This window comes from Theropithecus gelada, chromosome 1 (genome assembly GCF_003255815.1).
Source record: "Theropithecus gelada isolate Dixy chromosome 1, Tgel_1.0, whole genome shotgun sequence".
Taxonomy (NCBI): domain Eukaryota; kingdom Metazoa; phylum Chordata; class Mammalia; order Primates; family Cercopithecidae; genus Theropithecus; species Theropithecus gelada.
The window spans coordinates 141713370-141730772 of NC_037668.1; the positions used below are offsets into that span (position 1 = coordinate 141713370).

The 17403-nt window shown below is 42.6% G+C and overlaps 1 protein-coding gene across 2 annotated transcripts in view; it reads left to right on the forward strand.

The window, feature by feature from the left end:
- The first annotated feature begins 2826 nt into the window (after positions 1–2826).
- Positions 2827–17403, forward strand: part of TP53BP2 (tumor protein p53 binding protein 2) — a 67262-nt gene continuing 52685 nt past the window's right edge. For both annotated transcript variants that reach the window (XM_025398401.1, XM_025398393.1), the window contains exon 1: positions 2827–3134. Coding sequence is in view for 1 of the 2 variants with exons in the window: in XM_025398393.1 (XP_025254178.1) it covers positions 3108–3134 (27 nt within the window). In the remaining variant the exon portion in view is untranslated. The remainder of the gene's footprint in view (positions 3135–17403) is intronic.

Sequence of the window (17403 nt, forward strand, 5' to 3'; positions counted from 1 at the left end):
AAAAATATCAAGATCATGTCTTTTGCGGGAACATGAATGGAGCTGGAGGCTATTATCCTTAGCAAGCTAATGTAGGAACAGAAAACCAAATACTGCATGTTCTCACTTAGAAGAGAGAGCTAAATGATGAGAACTCATGAACGCAAAGAAGGGAACAACAGACATTAGGGCCTACTTGAGGGTGGAGGGTGAGAGGAAGGAGTGGAGCAGAAGAGGTAACTATTGGGTACTGGGCTTAATATTTGGGTGATGAAATAATCTGTACAACAAATCCCTGTGATACGAGTTTGCCTATGCAACAAACCTTCACATGTACCCCCAAACCTAAAAGTTAAAAAAAAAAAAAAAGAATTATTGCTTCCCACATACGTGCTAAATTTCAGTATCAGGGTATCTTTTATTATTAAGATTCTGAAAGTTAACATGTTCCCAAATGATCTCCTCTTTTCTGTAACTTGGTCCACTCATGGTCTTCTCCATTATGGTTTGTGGCAACTTCCATCCTTTGGGACAAAAACTTAGGGCTTCTTTCTCTCATATTCCACATCTGTCAGGAAATTCTGTGGGTTTGGACTTGAAAATATATCCAAAACCTGACCACTATTTGCCATAGCCGCTGTTACCGCCCTTGCGGAAGCCACTTACACCTTTCGCTTGGCTTATTACAAGAGTTTCTTATGGTTCTCTGCTGACTTTGTTTTCCACAGCAGCTGGAGTGATCCTCTTAAAATATGTCAGCTCACAGCACTCTTCTGTTCAAAAACCTTTCCATAACTCCCCATTTCACTCAGAGCAAAGGTAAAGTCCTTAGAATAGCCTACAAGGCCCTTCTTGTCTGGCCCTTCATATCACTCCATCTCATCTCCTACTATTCTCCCCTCATCGTCTGCTCCAGCTATCTTAGCCTCCCTGATGGTCCCAGAATTTGCCAGGCAGGCTCGCACATTAGGCCTTAGCGCTGGCTGTTCCCTCTGCCTGGAAATCTTCCTTCATATTCGTGGAGTTCACACCCTCATTTCCTTCAAGACTGCTCACACACTGCCTTTTCAGTGAGGCTTACCTTGACCACCCTATTTAAAGTTGCACCTGTACACCTCATCCCCTTCCCTTCCCTTATTCTATTTTGTTCACAATAACTACACTTGTCTTTTGAACTTTTTGTTCATTAATATATCCCTAGGACTTAGAAGAATATCTATGATGTGGTAGGTATTTAATAAATATTTACTGAACGAGGGATGAATTTATTTTGCTTAACTCAGTGTAACCCTCTTAAGAAAAACAAGACTATAAACCAGATTTTTTGAGAACGTTAACTTCTTTTTTCTTTTTTTTTCAGATGGAGTTTCACTCTTCTTGCCCAGGCTGAAGTGCAGTGGGGCGATCTCCACTCACCGCAACCTCCGCCTCCCGGGTTCAAGCGATTCTCCTGCCTCAGCCTCCCGAGTAGCTGGGATTACAGGCATGTGCCACCACGCCCAGCTAATTTTTATATTTTCAGTAGAGACGGGGGTTTCACCACGTTGACCAGGCTGGTCTCGAACTCCTGACCTCAGGTGATTCGCCCGCCTCGGCCTCCTAAGGTGCTGGGGTTACAGGCTTGAGCCAATGCGCCCGGCCGAGAACGCTAAATTCTAATTGAATTAACCGTAATTTAGTATTGCCACATACAGTAGCTGAGATGGTGCAACAAGGAGTTTGATGGAGATTCTGGTAAGGGACATGGTGGGCTAAGAAAGAATTGTCTGTTCTTGAAACTAGATAAACTCAGGGGCTTTACTCCCCTTCAGGTTCTAGAATCATGTATAAAGGCAGAGAAAAGTGATTCTGAGTGAACTTGCACTGACAACTTACTAGAACGAGGCTTCCTGGAGTTAGAGTTCCCGGAGTATGTGTCTCCCTGGAAGGTGGAAGAAGAGCCTGAACCTGCTCTGCTACTCTTTGGAAGAGAGCCCCGCCATTTCCCTAGGCCTTGGCCTCCCTCCCTGGAAAAGGATGGTATCCACCGACTCCCCGTATGGGAGGCTGCTTGCAAGGTGTTCCCAGCACCTCCCAGGGAAGCTCCTCAGAATGCTGCCTGCCACATTTTTAAGCTTTTTTAAAAAAATTTTTTTATTGTGGTGAAACATACACAACATAAAAGTTATCCCTTTATCCAGTTTGCGGTGTACGTTTGTTAACCTCACAACAAGCAACACATGAGTTTTAAGTTAGAATTTGGACAACGGCAAATGAAATGAAAGGCGAACAATCCGAGAGCCGGGTCACAGAGGAGCTCTGGGAACGAGCCGCGGGCTGAAGCCACACGGGGAACTCCATTTTGTCCGGTCGGTCCTGGCCACCCTCAAGGAGTCGAGTCGTTTCCGCGGCGCGGCCCGGGCCTCCCCCGGGGGTCCGTCCGCCTCTCTCCGCCTGGCCCAGAGGCGCGGCCGGGGGAGGACTCTGTCCACTCGCTCAACCTCGGGCGCCCAGTTCTGAAGGCAAAGGGTCTCCTGCCTTGCACAACTCGGAGCCGCCGAGGAGGTGACGGCGGTAGCTCTGGGACGGCTCGGTGCCATTCACTACCATTCTGTTTTCCTGAGGCGCAGCCTTCCAATTGCCCCGGCTCCGCTAGGAGGCGCGCGCTCCAGCCGCTCCGCCGCGCGGCCCCGACCGCACTTAAGACCGAGGCGAAGAAAGAAAAGGCTGCCGGCAGCCGCAGCTCCCTGTCCGCGCCGCCGGGCCCGCGCAGGCGCGCGCGGCTCCTGTTCTCGCGGGCGCCCCTCCCCCAGGCCTCCAGGCGCGCCGCGGGCGGGGTCGGCGCGGGGGGCGGAGCCGGCGCGGGCTCGGCTGGGGCCCGGCCCGGGATTAGTTGGTTTCGGAGCGGAGGAGGGAGCCCCGACCGTCGCGAGCGTGAAAGAGACAAAGCTAGTCAGGGGGTCCGGCCGGGGGGGTCGGCCCGGGGCTCGGTGGTGCCCCAGCCCGCGCGGAGGGCCCTGCGGACCCGCGCGCCGCCGCCGCCGCCTCGCAACAGGTCCGGGCGGCCTCGCTCTCCGCTCCCCTCCCCCGCATCCGCGACCCCCGGGGCGCCTCAGCTTGAGGGGGCCGCAGTCTGGCCACCAGCTTCCATGCGGTTCGGGTCCAAGATGATGCCGGTAAGGGGGCGAGCGGCCGGGGCATCGGGCCCGGAAGTGTGCGGGGTCGCGTGCCGGGGGCGCGGACGTGCCGGGGGCTGGTCCGCGCCCTCAGGCGCGTCGGGGAAGGAGCCCGGGGCCCGGAGCCCGCGCGGAGGGGCCGGGGCTTTCCGAGCTTCGAGCGGGTTTCTGGAGGGGGAGGCTCCATCCTCAGGGTTCTGCGCCCACAGCCGGCCTGGGGGCGCGGCGAGACCCTGACCGCGATTCGGGTTCCCCCAGCTGCTTCGGAGTCAGGCGTGCCGCCCGCGAGCCCAGCAGCCACTCAAACTTTTCGTCTTTCACTGGGTCTTGACTTTTTTGCAGTTCTTGAAGGTCAAGAATACGGGAACTGGGGACCTTGTTCTTTGCTGGGTCTTTTTTTTTTTTTTTCTTTCAACTTTTTACTGGAGTGAAACATACGTTACTGGAACGGGTACCTTTACTTTGTTTTTAATCGAATTTCGATCTTGATATCCGCAGTAGCAGCTAAGTCACCCTTACCTCTTTGTGGAAACTGGTTGTGGTAAATGCAGTCTCGGAAGTTTTCGATTGCAGGAAAGCGTACGTGCCTAGCTCCCTTCATTTCCCACAGCTTGTTTAGCAAGACCTCCGGAGAGGATTAGTGTGTTCTTTAGGAGCTCCGCAGGCTTTTGACATGGCCACCAGGCCACAGGTGAACAGCAGGTTTGAGACGTTTCTGAAATGTCTCTTGTCATTTAACGATCGCGGAATGGAGGTTTGCGGTGGGTTGCGGTGGCTTCTGCAGACTTAAGTAGCGAGTTTCTTCGTGGAAGTTGTGCTTGCACCTCTCCCACTGAAGTGGGGACATCTTGCAGGTATCCTATGCTTGTGGCTCCATTTGTTTAGACAAAGAAACAAAAAGCTTTTACTTTTATGAAGTCTGTGGAATAGAGTGATGACAAAGTTTGCAGTCACGCATACAGAGTATATAATATGCTGTCCCCTGGCCCCCTACTTGTGTCATGGAGGGCGTCCTGAACTCTCATTGGGCCGACTTAACAATTCACTAGAATTAGTAATTGGGTTTAGATGGTTTGGGATATTTTGTCCTTCCAGGATAAAAGGAATTTGAAAGTAGCATTATGCATCTTAGTTTAATGCCTGGTTATGAAGTCAGGTTTGTGGTGTGAATACCCAATATTGAAATAATGGACCATAGCATAGATAAGGGTGATGGATTTTGCTGTTAAGATTTTTATTTCCTGGATTTACATCTCTTTGTGTTGAAATAACTTGTACGGATTGTCTGTGAATTTTTCCTAATAATGGGAGCAAGAGAAACACGTATCAGTTGTTGCTATATGGTTTCTTCCTTGTTTTTTGTCAGGGTATCCTTTGGAGATACCCTACGAAGGTGTCTGTTGTGTAGCCGAATTCATAAAACGTTATGTGGCTCTTGAGACTACATTCAATTTAGCAATATGATTCTTCTGATTGCCTTTCTGATGTCAGAATAGAATCCTAACACGGACTCAGTGTGGTGTGATGGCATGTACACCAGCTTTGAAGTCAGACTAACACTTCAGTATTGCTCAGCTACTACCTTTAGTGGCTATAGCCACTAAAAAAAAATTTGTCCCTCAGTTTCATCATCTGTAAAATGGGGATAATAGTACTCAGCTCTTAGGGTGGTTTGAGGATTAGAGTTATGTTTATGAAGGAAGTGTGATTAGTATGTCTAGCTTGCAATAGGTGGTAGATAAAAGCCTTTGAATTTCCAGTGTTGGTTAAACTGGAGATTCTCAGATTTGTGATATATAAAAATATGAAATAATTTTTCATTTAGTAGACTCATATGTGTCTTTATACTGTAATATTTTGGATATTTGAAAATAAAACTTTTATTAAGTATATTTCTCATCTTTGGCTTTTAATATGCTTGGACTTTTATTCCAACATGAATGTAATTTTGTTACATTACTTTGAAAAATTCTAACCAACTTACCAGGAAAAGCACATTTAATGTAAAAAAATGGGTAGTCTCAGAATGTAGACAGTTGGCCTTGATGTACTTTTATTGTGGTAAAACATGCATGAAATAAAATTTACCGTTTTAACTATATTTAAATGTACAGTTCTGTGGCATTAGGTACATTCTTTGATTTGCTTTTAAAGGCATTCTGAAAATAATGGTTTACTATTTAGACTGCATTTATTAAAAATGTGCAAATAGGCCAGGCGCGGTGGCTCATGCCTGTAATCTCAGCACTTTGGGAGGCCGAGGCGGGCGGATCACGAGGTCAAGAGATTGAGATCCTCCTGGCCGGCATGGTGAAACCTCGTCTCTACTAAAAATACAAAAATTAGCTGGGCGTGGTGGCATGCGCCTGTAGCCCCAGCTACTCGAGAGGCTGAGACAGGAGAATTGCTTGAACCCCGGAGGTGGGGTTGGTGAGCCGAGAGAGACTCCATCTCAAAAAAAAAGAAGTGCAAATAAATTGTGTTCGTGTGTTTTCTCACCAAATGGTACAGGATCAAGTGGTTTTCTTTTATATGGGACACGAAGCGATAATTGGTTCCAAAACCAAAAGTGGAAGATGTATTTTAGAAGGCTAACTGAGAATAAATAGCAAGCTCTGCAAATCACAGTAGAGGTAATGATAGGGTACTGCAGAAATGGGAGTGATAATTACTCTCACTTTCAGATACCTGCCATTGTTAGTATCTCTAGTTCTGTGATATTTCTACAACTTGCTGAGGAAAAACTGGTTATACTTTCATACTTGACATCATCTTTTTCCTGATGAAAGAAGAGATTATTTGCACTTTGAGAGTTTGGCTTTTTAGTGATCCATTCGTTGTACTTGATTATCAAATAAAGGGAGGCAGTTACCGCAAGCAAAAATTCTTAGTCATTTGAAAATTACATTAGATATCTTTTATTCATTACTTTGATTTCGTGAAGTGTTATGGTCGGAACAAAAATGTGTTCTTAAGAAAGAGCTTGGCTAACTCTAAAAGCTACTCTGCTCTTTTCAGCTAATAGTTTCATAAAAATTTTTGTTTGTACCTACTATTGAAATGATAAATTAAAAAAAATTATTTACAAAACTACACAGTATTTGGTAGCGCCACCTGGAAAACCAGAAGGCTTGAATTTGCCTGTCACTTGGTAGTTGGAGATGCTGTATATTTGGCCTGAGTGTCCAGCTGTAATGGAAATGCTCTGTATCTGTGCTGTCCAGCATGGCAGTCACCAGCCACATGTGGCTACTGCACTTCAGATGTGGCCAAGGGAACTGAAGAACTGAACTTAAGAGTTAATTTTAATTATATTTAAATAGCCACATGCCTGGTGGTTACTGTATGGCAATGCAGTCAAACCGACATCATCATATAGCCTTTATACAGATATTTTAAAGAAAATAACAGCTGGGCCGGGCACGATGGCTACGCCTGTAATCCTAGAACTTTGGGAGGCTGAGGGGGGTGGATCATGAGGTCAGGAGTTCGAGACCAGCCTCAACATAGTGAAACCCTGTCTCTAATAAAAATACAAAAATTAGCGGGTGTGGTAGCGTGCGCCTGTAATCCCAGCTACTCAGGAGGCTGAGGCAGGAAAATCGCTTGAACCCTTGAGGCAGAGGTTGCAGTGAGCTGAGATGGCACCATTGCACTCCAGCCTGGGGGACAGAGCGAGACTGTCTCAGAAAAAAAAAAAAAAGAAAGAAAATAATAGCTTATTTTAAAAAGCTCAGTTGAAGTGATCATAGTTTAATTTCTAAGTTTATGGCATTTTATCTTTCAGTGCTGCACAGGCATAATTATTTCATGATGCTGCAAAATAAAATTTGAGCTTCTAATTTTGAGGGTCTAGGGAAAAAATGGGATATTACAGTATCTCCTTTAGCAGTTTGACCAGCTGATCAGTAGAATTTGTATATTTCTGAGCATAACTTCAAAGTGTGCAGCTCCACAGACCAGTAGCTTAACTTTTGCTTAAATTCTTGTATTATTATTTACAAAGGTCTGGTTTTATTTGCACAGATTTGCACAAAACAACTGAAATTGTGTTTTGAAACTAAAAATCTTTCAAGTTATGTATTTGGAACATTATATTTGTATGATTTCAAGTTATGTATTTAAAACATTTTATTTGTATGATTATATCATATTTTGAAAGAATTCTTTTTGCTTGAGTAATAGTGTAGAAAATTAGCTTAGATCAGGCTTTATTCCAGAATAAAGTTTAGATTAGGTCCCTAAAGAGAGGTTCCTATCTTTATAGAATTACAGTTACCAAAGGCTGTTAAACAAATAATCTATTTTTAGAGATGTGCAAAATATTTCACATTTCTTTTTTTTTTTTTTTTTTTTGAGACAGAGTCTCACCACTCTGTGACTCTGTAGCCCAGGCTGGAGTGCAGTAGCACCATCTCGGCTTACTGCAGCCTCCGCCTCCCAGGTTCAAGCAGTTCTCTGCCTCACCCTCCCAAGTAGCTGGGATTACAGGTTACACTCAGCTAATTTTTGTATTTTTTTTTTTTTTTTTTTTTGAGACAGTCTTGCTCTGTCGCCCGGGCTGGAGTGCAGTGGTTGGATCTCAGCTCACTGCAAGCTCTGCCTCCCAGGTTTACGCCATTCTCCTGTCTCAGCCTCCCGTGTGACTGGGACTACAGGCGCCCGCCACCTCGCCCGGCTAGTTTTTTGTATTTTTTAGTAGAGACGGGGTTTCACCGTGTTAGCCAGGATGGTCTCGATCTCCTGACCTCGTGATCCCTGACCTCGTGATCCACCCGTCTCGGCCTCCCAAAGTGCTGGGATTACAGGCTTGAGCCACCGCACCTGGCCTAATTTTTGTATTTTTTAGTAGGGACGGGGTTTTACCATATTGTCCAGGCTGGTCTTGAACTCCTGATCCTGGTGATCCACTAGCCTCGGCCTCCCAAAGTGCTGGGATTACAGGCATGAGCCACCGCACCCGGTAGTGTCTCACATTTCATGTGCATTAGTTTTGTTGCCTTGTGACTTCAGCTCTTAAAAGCTGAAAGATGTTTGAAAATTTCTGTATTTTTACCTGTTTCAGAGAAATCAGATTTAGACTTTTTTAAAGAAATTTACACAAGCATACACCTGCTTATATTTAACAATTAAGGAGAATCTATTTATCTGGAAGACACATGGAGGGTCATTTATTCACATACACTGCTTCTAGGAAGAACTGTGTTCCCTCTGTCTTTATCCCCACCGCCCCAGCAGACAAGGAAACAAAACTTTATTTTCTGGAGCTTTTAAGAATACTGTAGACCTTTATCTCTTTTGGTGATCTTCCATAGTGTGTGGCACTCTTAAACAGTCTTTCTAAAGCTAAGTTAACACTGAGTATTCTTGAAGCTGGTGTTATCTAGCCTCTCCTTAGCTTAAATAGGATAACTGCATACCAGTATGTACTCTCACCAGCTTCTCCACAAGGATCTCACAGAATAGGAAGAATAGCAATTAAGAGTTTAGGAATCCAGAGTGTTCTTTTCAGCTCATGCCACTTAAGCCGCACATTATTTAAATACTTGTTTTTTGATGGTGTGCTAGTTACTGAACAGAACATTCTCTTTAATCAGATGTAACTGAAAAAAGAAAACATAGATAATGTGACTATGTATGAAATGTATAGTTATATTGAAGTGGTAGGTGAGACATTAAAATTCTATGTCTTATTGGGTCATTCGGGGATCCTTCAGGAGCATTAAGTTTTAAGTAGTCAGTGATTTCTTAAAACACTTTGCATACCGTCTTATCAAAAAAATGTCATCAAAGAAATGCAACTTTTAAACATTATTAGATAATGGGCAGGAAAAGTAGTTTTACAGATTTAGAAACTTCTTTCTACATAAAATATACTCAAAACCAAATTATTTATTTGGATAATGGAACCAGATTTTTGATGAATAGGTTCATTTGGCCAGTAAGTACTGAACTTTCACTTTTTTGTTTGTTTGTTTAGACAGAGTCTTGCTCTATCACTCAGGCTGGAGTGCAGTGGCATGGCGTCATCTCAGCTCACTGCAACCTCTGCCTCCTGGGCTCAAGTGATTCTCTAGCAGCAGCCTCCCGAGTAGTTGGGATTACAGGAGTGCGCCACCACACCCAGCTACATTTTTTTTTCTATTTTTAGTAGAGACGGGGTTTCACCATGTTGGCCAGGCTGGTCTCGAACTCCTGACCTCAAGTGATCTGCCTCCCAAAGTGCTGGAATTATAGGCGTGAGCGACTGCACTTGGCCGAACTTTGACTTTTGAAGTGCATACTTCAGTTGTTTTTTTGGATACAGGTTTATAACTTAATACTACTTTATTTAAATTTCAAACATATCAACCCAAAATCCCTTAAGGCACAAGCATAGAAAAGTAGTAGAAAACCATGATGAATAAACTATTATAGATTACCAGTAAACTACTTGTGGTAACAAAAAATGATTAAGGCAGTTTACTGTTCTTCCACAGGGGAGTGAACAATTTATATGTAAAAGCAGGGAGAGTGGAAGCTTCACTCTAACTTCTCTCCTGGAGATGAAGAGGAGCCCCCTTTCTGTGCCTCACACTGTGCCTGGTGATTTAGGTTGGTTATCCTGTCTAATCCCCTTATTACACTCTGAAGTTGATCTTCCCACTCATTCAACAGATAAGGAATTTGAAGCTCAAAGGGTTTAAGTAATTTGTTTCTGGTCCCTAGTAGAAATGAGATTTGAACTGCCTGCCCGCAAACACATGCTCTGTTCAAGATGGCAAATGCTTGGGTCACAATATTTTTATATGTTTGACAGGGCAAACAGTGGTAATGATGTTCTTTTGGCTAATTGTAACTTCAAAAATTGTTTTTCAAAGCATAACCCTACTGTAGTTTTAAAGTAGAAAAGGAAAAATGGAAAAAAAAAAAAATGGAGACATCTTCCCTTACTTAAATCCATACTGGATGAGAAGATTGGTAAATAGTTCTCTTATGGACTTGTTAAATGATGTGGAGGTGGTTACCTCCCCCTGGGCAAAGGAAACATCTCAATAGCTATTTCTTCCCACCTCTATCTAATAATACTACCATAGACATCTCAGATCTTCCACATGTGCAGGGAAAGAGAAGGGGTGTGATAATTAGCTTTTGTATAAGGGGTGTTGAATAGTCTTTCTTGAGATGTGTAAATGTGGCTTGAAGGTGATAATATATTAGGTTGGTGCAAAAGTAATTTTGGTTCTTACCGTCACCTTTAATGGCAAAACCACAATTACTTTTGCACCATCCTAATAGGAAAGGAGCAGAGTAGGATAGGCATGTTGGGAGAAGTGGAGGACAGGGACACATACAATGTCTGCTGTGAGATGACCAGTGTCATTCAGCCATTTCCAGTTACTTGAGTGGTGCAGCAATGACTTTGACGTGTCCAGATGGGAGTGGAGTGAGTGTCTCCACTTGCAGCTTCAGGACTGTCTGTGTAGGGAGCAGTAATTCAATGTAGTCAGATACCTTTGTTGGAAATAGATTAGGGGCTGATTTTGAATGAAATCACATTAAATCATTGCTTTTCATTTGGTTGTTTTTGGATGGCCTTTTGGGGATAACATCTGCTCAAAAGATATTTAGTTACTATCTTCTGTATTCCAGGCTCTGTTGTAAATACTATGCAGACAGGAAAGGAAGTTTTCAGGGAGCTTTACCTTTCTTTCATAGTGCTTAATGGGGGATTTGGGTGGGAGAGAGAGAGAAAATAAACAAAAAAGAAAAACATGAGAGTTAAATGGGATTTAAGAAGGGTAATGTGACTGCGATGGCTACTTTAGATTGGATGGTCAGGAAGTGACCTTTCAGCTGAGACCTGAATGACAAGGAGCTGCTCCTGTGAAGATTTGCAGGTGGAGCATTTCAAGTGGGCATGATTCCCAGGGACTGGTGCAGAGGCCCCGAGGAAGCACTAGAGGCTGGGGCGGGGGGCGGGGGAAGAGGGGGCGGCAGGGGCAGGGCAGGGCTTCATGGGCAGAGGGCAGAGTGACTAGAGCTGAGGAAAAGACCAGTCAGCGTTTAGGTTTTTGTGGGCCAGAGGGAAGGGTGGAGGTGGCATGGGAAGGGACGTGGGAGCCACAGAAGAGGTTTAGTTAGCAAAAGCGACAACCTGATTGATTAGGAAAGCTCACTCTGTTGCTGTGTGGACAGCGGATCTTACAGGTGCCAGAGTGTAAGACTTGGGCAAGGTGGGAAGAGTAGGAAAGTCTACAGAAAGCTGCCAAAAATAAATTAAAGGGTTTTAATTTTATTTATTTTTTTGTTTTTTACTACACCTAAGGCCCAGCTGACAGTAAGAATTGGTTGTGAAGGCACTCAAGAGTTTGTCACTTTCTCTGATAAATTGTTTTATTGACCCTCAGACGCCCCAGGGGTGAGAGGAGAAACAGTAGCACTTACCCAGGGTTGGAAGTAAGACAAGACAGGAGTTGTGGAAGATCACTCCTGTATCCACAACTCCTTCCTGTGGGACTAAAGAGAAACCATACTTTTTATATCACCAGAGAGCTCTGACAGCTACACAGAGCAGTTTAAATTTAGGCTTGAGAGAAAGCCTTCTGTCACCATGCGTCTTTAAAACCGAGTAGTGTGTATCAGGTTTCTCAAGGAAGCCATAGTCTGTCCTAAAATGCTTTAGGACAGCTTTACTTTTGATCACATGATCCGAGTGCGCTGGAAGCTTCTGATGCTTCAACTTAAAAGTTCCTTGACTCCCCCGCCTTTTTTTTTTTAAATTTTAAAACAATAATATCTTCATTTTTCCAGCATAAAGTAGCGAGTGACCTAGGAAAATCAAGTCAGAGTTAACTTTAATTCTAGAAACGGTCTCCTCGTGCCAGTGTTTTCTACATCACAACAAGATCTAGATAATAACTGCTTAGTTTGTGATATGTAGGTAATTTTCAAAAATTTTGTTAATTTCTTGAAAAAGTTGGGGGGCATCTATTTTGGATGATGCTTTTATTTTAAAGGTAGATTGGCTCTTTCTCTGGTAGGTTTTGCTTGTTGCTTTTAGTAGCCAGGGACCTGGACTTTCATCCTGCTTCCTTTCCTCTCTTCTGTTTTCTCCTGGAGCTGTTGAGTCACCAGGGCACACAGATCCCTGTTCTCCATTCCCTGGGGCGCCTGTTTGGCCTCACCCCTCTCCTACCTGTACTGTTGTAATGCTCTCCTTATCTATGTTCTTACCTTTTCTGTTCTCTGCCCCATCAGGCCATTTAAGGCACTGCTTCCGTGGTGGTCTTTTAGAAACAGCAGCGTGTCTCTTCCCTCTCCAGAATTCTTCAAGTCTGACCTCTGTTCCTTACAGCATAAAATATATAAACTCTTTAGTGAGATAGAAAGTTTCTTTATTGTGTAGCCCAGTGGATTTCAGCCTTTTTGTGTCATTGATACATTTCCATTTCAGAATTTTTAGCTGCATAATGGAAATGATTGAAAAACTCAAAACATCAAGTCATCTATTAAAACATAGCACCAGCTGTGGCACAGTAGTGGGAATGCCTTGTGCTGTGCAGAAGAGCACTCGGTCACCTCGCAGTTCATTCGCCCTGCCTTTGGAATTGTGTTTCCTCTTGCTCACTGCAAGTTGTACTCTGTTGCATATTGCTCTCCACTCTTGCCTATTGCTCTCCATGACTTGCTCCACTCCATCGGACTTTGCCTTAACAGTGTGTGTATAAAACAAATTTTGTGCATTGAAAGTTTTTGCAGCACATTCGTGGCTTGTGGATTGAGAATTGACCCATCTCTTCTTATTTGTCCTGCCTTGCCTCCTACCTTTATGCTTTGGCAGTTCCAGGACTATAGTTGTGAGGGCATGCCACAGTTTCCTGTGTCTTTATACACAATGTTTCTCTCCCTAGATGGTTCTCTTCCTGCTTGTGTTATTCATCCTACAGTTTCAGCTTAATAGTACTTAATGTTAAGCCTTCTTCCACTGCTTGGAGGGGATTTTTTTTTCTGTTCTCGCTGGACTTCAGATGCTTTAAATATACTTTCACCAGGAAGTTCTCATTTCTCAACATTGCACCCTTTTCATTGTTTGCAGTGCTTCTTCGTTGTTCCATAAGCTCTAAGAGGACGTGGACCACGCCTTTTCATCTTTGTGTTTCTAACACTTACACAGTGTTTGGCATACTGTAGGGATTTAATATTGTTTGAGTTAATGGATGAATGAATATTCTTATTTTGGATTTTCTTTGGTGAGTGTAGTTCTTGCCTCTACTTCCATAGCAAAGTGGGAGGTAGGAAGGAAATAACTAGAAGCAATGGATTGGTTGTAGTTCGATCATCATGGATAGATCTTAAAAAATGTAGTGCTTAGTGAGTAAAAATAAAAAATAGAATGAAATCTGTAACAGTACCTTTACGTAAAATAACACAAATGCCTGGCACACAACAAGGCTCAGTTTAGAAGGAAGCACCCCAACACTAAACTTATCAATAGTTGGAGTCGGGGAGGAATTAACTAAATGTATTTGTTCTTTTGCTTTATACATTGGTTGTTTGTGACAGATACTGAAGCAGAGTAGCCTAAGATGAGTTGCTTTAGAGGATATGTTCAGAATTTGAAACCTATCTAAATTCAGCTTCAGGCATAGTTGAAAGAAGAGAAAAGATTTCTTAGGTTTACTTAAGCAGAATTCTTTGAGACATTGTCTGGCTTTGAAAACGTTCACTGTGAAGTAATACCATTTATAGATAAACATTTCTTGATGCATCAGGATGTGAACATCCTCTTTGTCATGTTCTTGTCGCCTGTTAACTTTCTCCTCTTTGTGGAACTTTGATTCCCTGAGTCACAGTTTCAGTTCAGTTCAACAAACTTGTATTGCATATTTGCTTTGTGTGAGATCTGACAGAGTTTTTTTGGGGAATGAGGTACAATGTAGGAGGAGAAAAACCAGGGAAGAAGCATTTAAGAACCAAAACCTGTGTCCTAAAGAATGTATGGACCAGTAGGACAGATAAGACAGGGATACAAACAACTACAGTGTGAATGGTTGTCAGAGAAGCAAAGAGAACATTTACTTCTGGCTGGAGGTAGGTGTGTGGGTAGGGAAGGATGGATTGGAGGAAGTTTTATGGTCTTTGAATTATTCTGGAAGGATGGGGATGACATTGACACTACAGGACCGTGTAGGAATCAGGTGAGCTGCTCTGGGGAGAGAAGTGAGGAAAAGTGTGGCTATTTTTAGATTTCTCATTTGGTGACTTGAGGCTATAACTGTGGAGTAGATAATTTAAAATACGTTTTAGGTCTTAATATTTCTTGTAATTGAAATGGAATTCCTTGAAATTCAAAGTATGCAAATATAAATACCCGTGTATATGATCATAATGTATTGATATTGTTGTTGGGTTAACTACTGGTATTGTAATTAATATATACATAGATTAATACACACTGCTGTTACTTGCTAGCGAAACTAATACTCTACATTATTTACAGCAAATTACTCAGAAACCTAGCTTCATGTTACTTCCCTGCTCAAAACTCTCTAATGCAGTGGTTCTTAAGCTTAAGTGTGGGTACTGGGCCTCACCTCTGGGGTTTCTGAATCAGGAGGTGTGGAGCAGGGCCTGGGACTTCATATTTGACAAGTTGCCAGGTGATGCTGATGCTGTTTGAGGATTGCGTGTTGCAAATCACCACTCTAGTGACTTTTCCCTTGCAATAAAGTCCATACTCCTTATTCTTGACCTATAAGGCCCTGCTCAAGCTAGCCCCTGTTCTGCCTCTGCCCTCATTGGCACAAATCTGTATTCCTGATGTGGCGTTTTTTCTGGTCATGGAATTACCACCTCTGGGCCTTTGATGAAATGTCTTCCTTCAGATGTTTCAAGTGACTGTGGCTTCTTCAGTCTCAGCTCAAAAGTCCCCTGCACCCTGAGGTGTCTTTCCTAATCACGATCAGCCATCCTCTCCTCATCACTTCCATAATTCTTTATCATATCACTTTATATACTATGCTCATTTGTGTACTACCAGCCTCTCAGGCAAGCTTTTTCATACTGTGTTCCTTTTGCGTTAACTGCTTTCTTAGTAGGTGTTTAGTAAGTACTAATGGGTGAATGAATGAAACTTCTTATTGATGTCAGCAAGAAGTTAGGATTGAGGGGAAGGCATAGAACCAGGAGCTTCTTTGGCATGGCTGGCTTTGATAGGATGTGACTCCTATAAGTTTTTATGTAGAGGTCCGTGTTACCTGTTTATGTATACGAAGTGGTTCTCTTACCAGACACCTGTGACCAGCAGGGCTACTTTATGAATTTTTCCTTAATTAAAGTAACCACTTCATATTTGCTCTATCATTTTCTTCCAGAATGTTGATTATTTCAGAATATGATTGTGTGCTCCAGATGGTATTGAATGGATGGTCAGGATAGTCCATGCATGATTAACGTTTTAACAGAATATTGTTCAAGTTGATATTGAGACTTCATGTTATTGATTTCTGAATTCTATTAACTTACTGTAAGTGAGCAAAGAAATAGTTTATGATGTAAAAAAATCCTTTGAATATGATTTTATGATTTTGCTTTAAATAAACTCAGATGTAACTGATAGGAACTGATGGGTTGATGTTAAAAATATGCCATCATAAAAATTGGTACACTTAGTGTAGAAGTAGGTTTAATATCATTGAGCCTTAATAGAACATTGGTATACGTAACTCATGGTAATTGATGAAGATTTTTAAAAGCAGTTTAATGGCTCCAGGAGTGAACTCTAGAGAAACAGCTAAGAAATCATGATAGGCCTTTGTAAACAGTGATTCTCTGATAACTTTAATAAGGTTGGGACCCATTGTCGGGGAGGTAGAGAGTGTCTGTCTGAGGGAAAGGACTCAAATATGTAGTGTCCCTGTGACTCCCGAGGAAGGTTCCGGAGACCCCTGTGGGTTGCCTACTCAGATATTGGAGAGACAAGGAAGGACAGCCCAGGCTGGGGTAGTTGAGCAGCACACTTCTTGCAGAATGCTGGCAGCCTAGCCCACAGCTAGGGTGCAGCATGTCTGACTTAGGGAGCCAAGCTCACCAGTGCCCTTGGTGTGCAGTCCCAGGTGGCAGAGTGAGCACTGGAGCAGAGTTCTAGGTCTGTGCAGAGACAGGCAGAGTATCCTCGAGGACTGGAATGGTCTGCATCTCCTTCCTAAACCCCGCCCAGTGTTGGAAGCCATGGTTGGGCTAAATGGCTGTGTATGAGTTTGAAAGAAACTTTGGTTATATCTTAATTTAATCCCTGCTCTGTATCGCAGTGTTGGGAGAGTTGTTTTTACTTGACTGGGTTATAGGAAGCCTAGTGGCATCCTCCTCTTACAAAAAATATTTTCAGGCCTTCCTTCGTAAGAGGTACAACAAAATATAGAAACTGAAGTAATAGTTTTACATTTATCTTTCTACAGAGGAATTGTGAAACACAGAAACCATTAGGATTTTCCCCTAATCTCTCTACAAACGTAATTGCCTGGCTGTTCCTGTGGTATTTCCTGTGAGTTGCAAAATTTGGGGAGGATTTGTGTCACTCTTTTTACAGATTGTTCATTTCATAATTTTCTCTTTTTTCCTCTTAGGTAAACTTGAAGGATTTGAGTTTTTATAAATGAAAACTCTGAAGGTGCTGTTGTAGAGCTTAATTTCCCTTTGGTGACAGGGAATATCTTATACTCTTGGTTCCTTTCTTCTTTCTTAGAACTTCACATGATTTTCTGAATCAAATGAATAAACGTTAGCCTCTGACTCATTTTGTAAATGCCCTAATCATTTATTTTTGTATTTCCTCTTAGAAAAGTCTTTCAGATTTTAATCTGAAATAATTCCTCTTTAAAATGAGTCATTCTTGTGTTGATAGCATAACATCATAGTTACAGTACATACATGCTCTATAAACACAGAACTCTTAAATCTGTGACCCATTGTTTTTAAATGAAAATTATCTGTGACTTTGAATTTTTGGAAGGGCAAATCTTCATTTGGATATGACTGATATGAATTACTGTGCAGCGAGTCTGTAGGTGGCCTGGCACAACTTAACACTGTTTTTTTTTTTTTACTTTTCCCTGAACTTTCCTTCTCTTGAGATAGATGACTATAGGAGGTAGAAACAAGTTGTAATCACATTTACCATTTTTAATGAAATATTTTCATGTTCCTTTATCCCAGTTTGTATTATGTATACTTTAAATTGTAAATTATTATAAAACTATTTTACTGTTGAGATTTTAAAAATTTAAAA